This window comes from Pinus tabuliformis, chromosome 7 (assembly GCF_031772625.1).
Source record: "Pinus tabuliformis cultivar Carrire ecotype Pingquan chromosome 7, CPIR1, whole genome shotgun sequence".
Lineage (NCBI taxonomy): Eukaryota > Viridiplantae > Streptophyta > Pinopsida > Pinales > Pinaceae > Pinus > Pinus tabuliformis.
This window is the reverse complement of record NC_142293.1, coordinates 1,783,848,775-1,783,859,854: the sequence shown is the minus strand read 5'-3', so window position 1 is coordinate 1,783,859,854 and position 11,080 is coordinate 1,783,848,775. Positions and strand designations below refer to the sequence as shown.

General features: G+C 38.7%; 1 protein-coding gene across 4 annotated transcripts in view; it reads right to left on the bottom strand.

The window, feature by feature from the left end:
* Window positions 1-582: 582 nt before the first annotated feature.
* Window positions 583-11,080, bottom strand: part of LOC149255493 (uncharacterized) — a 152,724-nt gene continuing 142,226 nt past the window's right edge. For all 4 annotated transcript variants that reach the window (XM_089460497.1, XM_089460500.1, XM_089460498.1 and 1 more), the window contains one exon: window positions 583-1,762. In XM_089460497.1, coding sequence (XP_089316623.1) covers window positions 1,011-1,762 — 752 coding nt within the window. In that variant the 3' untranslated portion in view covers window positions 583-1,010. The remainder of the gene's footprint in view (window positions 1,763-11,080) is intronic.

Sequence of the window (11,080 nt, the reverse complement as noted above, 5' to 3'; positions counted from 1 at the left end):
TTCACCTTCATCTTCATATCATTTTGAAGGCTTCTTAATGGTATGACACTTCGTAAAAGATCAAGTTCTTCAAAGAAAAAAAAATGACAGACAGACATATACATAATAATAAATTTTTAAAGTTTTGATACTACTGAGCAGCATTTGTAATGTGCTCAGTATATTTCCCATTTATTTTTATCCCTGTATGAACCACCCCTTGTTTTCCTTCTGGAGAGACGAATTCAACGTATTCCTTAGCTAAGCTCGCTACAACTTAAAAGATGTTTGAATTAAAATGGTATACAATGAACCCAATACTATAACAAAAAGTTCAAACCGTCAAATGGCCAGAGGCATGTTACAAGTTCTATACTCGTAGTGTCTCATGCCTGGACACTACTAGCACTCTATAAGCAGTGCTATGGGGGAAAAATAGAACCTTCGGCATGAAAAAGAACAAAAATGTTGGAAGACTTGAATAATTAGTCCCAAATAAAGAAGTTATCTATTGAGAATTTCCTGCATTGGTTTTGAAAATTTTCAGACAAATATGCATAAAATATCCACGTTATGGTGTAATTGACAGACCACGCCAACACGAACTGATAAAGAACTTCATTACTGCATAAGAACTAATTACTTATTCAGGTCAATGGTTTTCTATATGGTAATTTGTCTAAAAGTCGTCTCAATTTCTTTACTCCACATACTTCCCGCCCAAAAAAGGAAAATCTAGTGGTAGTAGGATGTCACGAATAATCCCAACAATTAATGGTTACTTTAAAGTCAGAAGTTCATGATCCAATGTTTCCTCGAATACTACAAATAATATAATCTGGTAAGATCAAGAAATGGCTAAATTTGATCTTCAAGCACAGTGCCATGTGTATTGTGGATGATACATCAAGGCACACTTCCTTGGAAGCGTACGAAAATACATATGCAAATCACATGTTACAGATCAATAACATTCAAAATATAACAGGGATTCGACGGCACCTACAACCAACCATCACCAAGACTTCAAATCACTTTCTATAATGATGGCTAACTTCAGACCTCTCTTTTCTGTGTGTCCTATCAAGTGCAGCATAAGCCTCAGACCATGCATGCCTTCTTTCTGGAGGCATATAATCTGAACTACCAGGGCTTTGAATTTGAGGTGAATACCTGCCAGGACTTGGGGATGAATACTGTAATGAAGTGTGAGAAGAATACTGTCCATAAGGGCTCCAACTATGCTCACCATGTCTTAAGTTTGCATTCGTGCCATGCATGGCTCTTGGAGAATTGTCGTAAATAGGAGTTCTCCGTCCACTGTCAGATACAGACCTGGTCAGATTAGGGCTCCGGGGAAAGTGATTTCGACTTGAGTAATTTGGACTCGGAGTGTTATTCCCTCCTATGCTTCTTGATGCGTAATCAGAACCGAAAGCACTATTTCCGACACGTTCAGTTCCTGGAGGTTGTTCATCTGGTGAACTGTTGTAGTCCCATGCCCTAGTTTGATCAAAGCGGTGCCCTCTTGACACAGAAGTTGATGAACATGGCGTTTGTTCAGAATCTGACTTGTCTGGACCAGAAAAAGAACTATTCCAGAGCCGTTCATCTGCATTTTCAGGTATGGGAGCATTTATTCCAGGAAAGTGCACAGTCATCATCTTTTTCGTTGATAACTTTGAGGGTTCATCCCCAACGATCTCTCCCTCTTCCTCCAGTTCCATATTCTCATCATCCCTATAGATTATAATTCCCGAAGGCTCATCTGGCCCATCCGAATCTGCATGAATTTAGAAAACATCAAGAAACTTGACATGTAAATTGCCTTATCCCTGTTTTTAATCCATGTTCTATAATACATAGACTTTTTATAGAAATATCAGAATAGTTAAGCTCAATGGGAGCTGGACACATAAGTTTTTGTTATATATTTTGTTGTCTTTATATAATATTACATAAATGTTTTTTCAAGCAGTCCTATACATGACAGTTATTTTTTGATACTCTCTGCTTAGAGTAAGTACATATTTCATATTGAAAATCACAGCACAGAACAGTGTCTCCCTGCGTGGAGTACACCTCCTCTTTTGAATACTCAACAGGATAGGCTTCTAGCACATAGTACAGTGTATGCCACTGGCATCTGCAAAATGTAATTTTCCTCATTAATGAAAATTACGACTTTTTCCAAGGGAGAAAACCAAAACAAAAAACAAAAAAATCCATGTTCTATAATAATGATAAAATTGGATTATCTTGCAAATGCTAAAAGGAAAAGACTTGAAAAGAAGAAATAGCAACAAATCCATCCATCTAACAGACATCTGCAAACAAGTGAACATCAATGCTAGGCAGCAGATCCAACAGTCAGGAAAGGGGAACTCGAGGTGACAAGAAATGAATTAAACACCAACATAGCACCATTGACTTTCTAAGGAGAAGCTTTCAAAGACATTGAGTCTGAAAATTTTCAATATTATGATATATACCTGAGAAACCTCATCTCCAGAGCAAAAGATTTGAACCTGTCAAAGTTTGGCATAGATGCCTTGCATAGACTACAAAGTTGTGCAGGAGGTAAGTTCATGGTCTAAAGTGCAAACACAAATAATGCCTCAATTGGCCCATGCTTTGGCACACAATTCATTCAAAAACACTGATCCACAATACCGTTAAGATATACCCTTTAGAAGGCTTGGAGTTGCAACTTCCCAGGCAATCTTAATCCAAATGTCGTATATTGGATAATTGAAAGAAATTGTCCAAGGAAGTCGGACACGTCTTTAGCACATCATCAGCCTCTAAGAGGAACGTTAGGTAATGATTTTAGTATTTACTTCTATGGAGTATTTTCTCATTGTTCTGGGGATTTGCACACGTTTTCAATTTCTACCATCAGCGAGAATATTTCAGATATTCTTGCCATTTCATGGTAATATAAACAGTTTTCATCCGGTTAGTTTCCAGCAAGTGATTTCATGGAAGACAATGCATTTTCTTATGTAATCAGAAACATTTTCCTGGAGTGGAATCCCTGTAGTAAATTCTACAGTGTATCCACTATGAAGCTCTGGAGTTATACAAAAGGTTCATAATTATACTTCACAACGAAAAATTAGCAACAAGATTTTGAAAAGTTTTAGAAGGGTTTTGGCCCCACCAAAAACGTATTCCATTACAACGTATAGCATAATTTCATATACAATAGATTTTCGCTGCCTTAATGAAATTGCAAATTTTCTTATCTGATTATTCAACGTCAAATAGAGTATAACATGTGAAATTATAAATCAAAACACAGAGAAATCAATTGTTCCAAGAATGTAAGGGCCTTCCTTCTGGGAAAGGCTCTGAACAGAACTTACCATGGCAATGATCGCATAAGAACTGATATTTCTACCAAGAGGAAATGTGAACAATTACAAAAATGTTTTCCCATCACCTTTGATAGGAAGGCAACAATTGTTGCAACTGAAGTTGAAAGCATGTTAGCAGAGAGACTCTTACTAAAATAAGATGTGGTTTATGCAACAATCCATTTTATGGTACAACAATATTAAGAGATAATCCAATCTCTTTTGATGGTGATAGCCTCAATTGCATACAGAGATGTGCAAAACCTACCCCTAAGGCTAGAGATGCAATAACAGCCACACCAGTGCTAATCATAGTCGCCACGAATGTGGCTATCGGTACCAGTACCAGTAGGGTATGGATACACCATTTTGAAATCTAGATATTAGGACAGACAGGTGTAGAGGTACATCACCTATGATGTGAATTAAAAAAAAAAAAAAATCAAATTTCGAAATTAAATTTTGAAATCATAAAATAATGAACAATGAACATTGAACAATTGTCTATATAATAACATCATGGCATCAATCAAAGATAGGTTTGTCCAATAAGAGTCTAGACTATAGCCCCTGGGGGTGTAGCTCACTTGGAAAAGCATGTTATGGTGTTATGTAAAATATTATGAGGTCCTTGGTTGGATCCCCTTTTACCTATGTGCACGTTATGAGCAACGTGGTGCACCTAGTGGTTATAATGGTAGTGGATGGAATTGACCCCATGTCACATGAATATGAGACTGCGCCAGTTGCCAATTCCACTAGTCACGAGAAAATAAATTAAAAGAAGGAATCTAGACCATAGCTATTACAAAAATAATCTGCAAGTTAGAAAACTTTGGACTCTTGGAGTTTAAACACTCAATTTCATAGCCAAAAATTAGGTCTCCATCTCAATATCTCCATCAATTGGTTCGGGTTCACTCAACATTTTCTAAGTCTGCTAAGTCCGCTATCAACATACTATCCAAGAAATTATCTCTCCAGCTTTGTTGAGGCTCACTTTTTAATGGGAAGTAGACAAATGAGGCCATGTAAGTACTAGATAAATATTCTTGGTTATTAATAGTTATGCTCTCCTCCATGTCAATTTCCATTCTGGGTTCCACCATAGGGTTTAGGTATACTTTTATCTTTTTTCTAATTGAGAATTGTCTTTCTTTAATATCTTTTTAAGAAGGAATTTGGGAGACAATGAGGTGCTCGCAGGAAATCTTTTTTGAGTCACCTGAGAAGTCTCCTGTCTGCCAGATCTGTGCCCTAACAAGTTCTGTGCCTAACCTCAAGTGAGGGGGTAGAACCAAGACATGGTTCCTAAGCCACATAAATATTATAATTATTCCTAAAGTCACTCATAAGAGAAAATATTTTTTATTATAACTTAAAAGACATGAGATAAATTACTTTTTTTACTATAACTTAAACGCCTTTAATTTAATGCAAGTAAACCTTGGCTTATATGAAGGCAATTTAGAGCATGCCAAGTGTTAAGTTACATACATACAGAGCCCTTAACTTTAGGAAGGGAGAGTTAGACATGCATTCATTCTCATCCAAAGTTATCACAGTGAATGCAAAGCTTATTTTGAGAAGCAAATGACCCTATTACCTGTTGATTTCTGTTGCATTGGAATGTCTTCCACATGGACTTGGTGTATTAGCATGTGGAAGAGACGTCCTCCTTAGGTGGTTGTTCACGAGGAGAAACTAATATGATTTCCTTACTAAGTTTTCCGGAAAAGTAAATTGTTTATTTAAGTGATTAATGTAGACATGGGCTAATGTTCTATTTAAGGATAAATAATTAATTATTTAAGTGACTGAGGGATTTAATCTTGGAAAATTATAAAGGAACCTAAGGAAAGGATGAAGTCATAGACCCATGGTATTTCACCCTTTGGAAAAGTATAAGTACAAGGGTGAGTGATAAATTCTAGGGATTGAGTGATTGGGAGAGGAAAATTTCTCAAGAGCAACTTGACTTGACCAAAGAGAGGCAGGAATTTTGCTCAGTGGAGGTCGAAAGGAGCCAAGTGGAGGAGGGAGAGAGAGAGCCAAGTATAGCCAAAAAGAAGTGCAAGTTATTTGCTGACAAGCCAATTTAGCAGCCAGCTAAGCCCACTTCGGCCCATCTCTGCAATGAATTTGGTTGTACAGCAGGAACTGTTATCACCCCAAGAAACTCTCCTAGGTTGTATGTCGGAGATGCTCGGGAACATTACAAACTCAACAAAATGTTGGAAAAATGGTGGATGAATGAAAGAAATGCTGCATATTCAAGCCAGATAACCACTTCTACTATGCTTAACCCTAGACATGGGTGAACACCCCCAAACTACAAGGCTTTAGACCACCAATTACTCATAGTTTAAGGAAAATGTGATGATGGAGAAGCCTGACCACACCAGCACATGCACAGGACCCTGTGATGGCCGACTGCAACCAGTTTAAAGGTCTGTAAATCTATTTCCTAATGCACAGACAGGATGACAACTCTCTGGCATTAAAACCACAGAAACCTGCATACAAATTCAATGATACAGCTAGATTCTAACACAGAGGTGGGTTGACAGCCCCTCTGATGCTAAACATCAACAGCACATGAATAAATGCATAACAAGCACAGCTTGGAACAAAGAAGAAGTGGAAAGTGAGCAATTAACAGCAAAAGAAGCTTGTATTAGCTAAAAATGAAGATCAGACGCTGCAGGTATCACAGTAGTTACAGTCTCCAGAAGTTGAAGCTTACAACAAAATAACACTCATCAACCCGATTACAACGTTTCTCTGGGTATATATAGAGTCTGTTTACAAAATTGCTCTGCTAGGCTATGTGTGGAAGTGTCTTAATGGACCACCAACCGCATTTACAATTTAGATATGGTCTTTGATACAATCTGCTGATTCAATGAATGAATTTTGACTGTATTTAATAAACAAAATGGCTCTCTCTGTACTTTGATGTTCTTCCTGAACAGGTGAAGTATTATCTACATGACTTTCAATAACTGCTGCAGTCATTGCACTGCTCGAGGATCATCCTTTTTGTCCTTGGTCATGCTATTACATGAATGCAGGTAGTTGAGGATTTAACGCACTGAGTACCAGATCATCTCTTCCTTCTTCGCGCGCACGAAACAGGCCAAAAACACAGTAAAATACATCAAAAATGGACGAAAAGCCGAGGATGAACGTTGGCCATTGGATGGCAAAATGGACGGCCTAGATCTGATGACGGGAGGCAATGGTTGACACAGAGCTGCAGGGATCAATAACAGCAGTCAGATCGTGAAATTGGACGACAAAGATTAAATTTTGGAGGCCATCGGGGAGAAACGAGGATGGATGAACGATGGCCATCGGATCGCTGTCGGGCAGATCTGACCGCTGATAGGAGCAAAAAATACGAGGGGGTTAACGGGCGGGGAGGCAGCGGTTTTGTAGGCAGGCGGTTTCCCCGCACCACTTTTCGACAGAGGGCAGTTTACGTACGAGGTTATATTGTGTCGCGTGGCTAGCAGGAAACCACTTCCCTGCGGATTATATGACGTGCAGTTTATGGGAGCGAGGGAAGCAAATGGCGTTGGATCAACAGGCGGAGGGTTGGAAGGACAGGATTTAACGCACATGTCTCGGGGTGATGTGACAGGTAAGGGCCCGCCAAGTTATGTTTTTATTATATACGCGCATTAAAAGGGTTAGGGCATTAGCGCCGGGGATTAAATAAAAATAAAAATGCGTATAAATGCAGTTTTAAAGGTTTATGCGGGGTTAAAAGGTTATCGAGCTTTTATAAAGGGTTAGCAGGGCTTAGTAGTGTTAAAACACAAAATATGCTCGGGAGTTGATAAAACAGGGTTTAGACAGGGTTTTGAGACCAAAACAAGGATAGAGGGGTTTAAAGAGAATAAGAAGGATTTCAAAGGGAAGGAGGAAATGGAGGTAGCGGGAGAAAAGGGAGAGACAATGATAACCATTATAAACCATCTCTGAACCAACCACCAAAGACCAGACTAATTCCTTCTCCTAGAAAATCAGCAACATGTAGCAGAGCTAACACTGGCTCCTTCTGGGGATGAGATCCTCCCTGTGAGGTCTCAAGAACCTGCAGATCAATGACTTTCCAGCTGAAAACAAATTAGCCAAAATCCCTAGTGTTCCATTGGGCATGGAGTCTACTGCATCTATACTAAAACTGATAAAAACACAATATTTACCACATAAATTTTCAAAAACCGTCCATTAACTGGGCCATCAAAAACTACTTCTCCTCCCATACTTTTCAGTATGAAGGTGTTGATCCCTTGAATATGTGAAATGATGAAAGATCATGTCCAGAAAGCATCAAATTTCCCATGATTGCCTTTCTTTTCCTTTAGTGCATCCCATTTCAAAACCAAATCACCAACTTGAAAATTATCTGCTTTTGCCTTCTTGTCAAAGGCTTCCTTGATCTTTCTCTGATGTGTTGCAGCCTTTTCAACCAGTTGTTCTCTAATCTGATGTACCTCTGCTAAATCAGTGATCCTATTTGCCATGTCTTCTTCTTCATCCTACTCTTCTTGAAGGAATTTGGCCACAGGGAGAGTTAATTGAATTGGGAATACAACATCGGTACCATATACCAGCTTGAAAGGAGAATTCCATGTGGATTTCTTAATGGTCACTCTGTCAGCCCACAGTGCATACTTGAGCTTAGAATCCCAATTATTTTTGTTGTCCTTTAACAGCTTCTTAATTATTCTGATCAGACTTTTATTAGAGGATTCTGCTAGACCATTTCCTTGAGAGTAATAAGAGGTGGAATGAACCAGTTTAATGCCCATTGAATCACACATTTCCACCAACTCTTTTGCCCTGAAGGCTGTTGCATTATCTGTGACTAATTTGTGTGGACAACCAAATCTGTTGAAGATATTTTCTGTCAAAAACTTCATGACCACATTATGATCAACCTTCCTAGTAGAGACTGCTTCAATCCACTTGGTGAAGTAATCAATGGCTACTAATATCCATCTGTGCTTGCCACTGGAATGTGGATTGATTTCTCCAATAAAATCCAAGCCCCACTGCTGAAAAGGTCATTTTGCCTGAATTGGTTTTAGGGGCAGAGATCTCAACTGTTGTTTTCCTTCAAATCTTTGGCACCTGTCACAAGATTTAACAAAAGCAAATACAGCAGAAAATAAAGTGGGCCAATAGTACCCAGCTCTGAGAATTTTATGGGCTGTAGTTTTCCAATAATGGTGCCCTCCACACATGTTGGAATGAAACTGTTACATGACTTCTTTTGACTGTTCCTTGTCCAGACACCTTAGAAGCACTCCAAATGGATCCCTCCAGTAGAGCAGATTTTCATTGATACAATATTTTTTAGAAGCACTCCAAATGGATCCCTCCAGTAGAGCAGATTTTCATTGATACAATATTTTTTAGAAGCACTCCAAATGGATCCCTCCAGTAGAGCAGATTTTCATTGATACAATATTTTGCTGCTCTAAGTTTTAAAGTTCTAGCTTAGCTTTGAGCAAGTCCTGAAGGGATTTCTAGCTTCAGCAAGAAATTAATTATTGCAGAATACCAATTGCAAGAAGCTAGATTCTCAGCCACTGACTGCCTTCTCTGTGGTTCAGTTGTTTCCTCTTCTTCTGCTTGACCATTTTCTGCAATAGTGCACAGGAAATCAATATCTAAGGATCTGCAATTTTCTTCAGCTAATAACTTGGCAAGACCTTGACCTTTGACCAGCTTGGTGGGCTTCAGTTCTATATTAAATTCTATCATCTTTGCAATCCATTTTGCCCTTCTTCCATCAGCATCAGGTTGTGTCAAGACATCTTTAATTGCAGCAAAAGGTACATATGCAAGTATTTTTGAATGCAAGATATAAACTCTGAAAGCCTTTAAAGATTTGATAAGAGCATATGCCTGTTTTTCAATAATATCATACCTTAGTTCAGCATCCCTCAAGTTCTTGCTGAAAAATGCCATTGGATGTTCTGAACCTTCTTCATCTGCTTGCAATAACTCTACTACAATGGTATCTTCAGAGGCAAAAGAAAATATATGGAACTCCTTGCTGTAATATGGACTTATTAATGTGAGAGCTTCCATAATGGCCTTTTTAATAAACTCAAATGATTTTCTTGCTGCATCAGTCCATCTTACCTCTGATCCTTTCTTCAACATGGAGGTCACATGCTTAACCAATTCTGCAAAATTTGGAATAAACCTCCTTACAAAATTAATTTTGCCCAAAAAGGACTGGATATCCTTCTTTGATCTCGGGACGAACAAAGCCTATATCGCTTTTATTCTTTCTGGGTCAATTCGAACACCTGCAGCAGACACAATATGCCCTAACAGCTTGCCTTCTTCTAAAGCAAATTGTGATTTTTTGGGATTGACTGAAATTCCAATCCTCCTGCACTTTAGAAAAACTTTTTCCAAATGCTGCAAATAATTTTGATGGCTGCTGGAATATATTGTTATGTCATCAAGGTAGATAAGGACAAATTTGTCCTTCTCTCCCACAAATGCTATATCCATAGCTCTCTGAAAGGTGGCTCCAACATTCATCAACCCAAAAGGCATTTTGGCATACATGAGACTTGGTTGTCATTGATGTCAACCCAAGCAGCAACCAAAAGAAGCCCCGCCGCCTTAAGTGACAATAATGACAAGGAAGATCGGTATTCTTGGGATCAAGACCATCTTCATTTGATTCTCCTCATTGTGTTGATTCCAACGGTAGGTGGCACGTCTCATAACTACTCACAGTTGAGGAGATATGCTTGATCAAAGTTTGTGCCCCAAAAGTTTGGTCAAGGTCCCCTAACTGTGATGTTATCGATAGCTTGATCATTGGTCGTTTCATGCATTTAAGATAGTATGCATATTAAAAATACTTTTTAATTTGTATGGCCTTTGAGTTACCCTAATCAGCCCTCCTTCAAGCAATGCATATCCACATCAAGTCAGCTTCAATATGTGGTTAATTTTGGTTCCATTTTGAAAATTCAAATTTGAAATTTTCAAGTTGGCCTCAAGGTTGCATGGGCCAGTTGGCCCCTCTAGAAGCCCCTTCCTCTTGTATAAATATAGTGGCTCAGATTCATCCTAGATCATCATTTTTATCAATGAGATATCTATCTTTTATAATCTGATATGAGGCCAACGGCATTCACGTCTACTCTTATGTGGGAGGGCGAAATTTCTGAGCATAAATTTTATCTTTGTATCTGGTTTTCGTGGGTGCTCTAAGGCAGAATTATCTAAGGTCTTCTCAGCCCTCCAAGGCAGCATATCTGCAGCCTTCCTAAAGCTTAAATTTGAGTTTTTGTGGCATCTTTTGTTGATTATTTGAGGCAAAATTTTCGTTGGTCCTTGAGGTATACATCTTAAGTTTTGGACCTTCTGTGGTAAGGCAAATATGAGCCCTAACTGATAATTTTGTGAGCAATTTCGGAGGTAGTTTCTGTGCAGACCTTGAAGATCATTGTGGACTGTCTAAAGCAAGACGTGGGGTAATTCGGAGCCCTCTGTGGGTCGGTTTTTCTGAGGCTCGAACACCCCTTTCCTAAGGCACTTGTCGAGGATTTAGGCAGCTATGTTTTGAGACAAATTCAGCCCTTTGTGGCACTTAATATAAAGTTACTTCAGCCCTTATGAAATTTGTTCGGTAGTAGCTTGAGCCATGTTGTAAACACTTCTGAGAGGAGCGTCATCATGTCATTTCTTCTGTT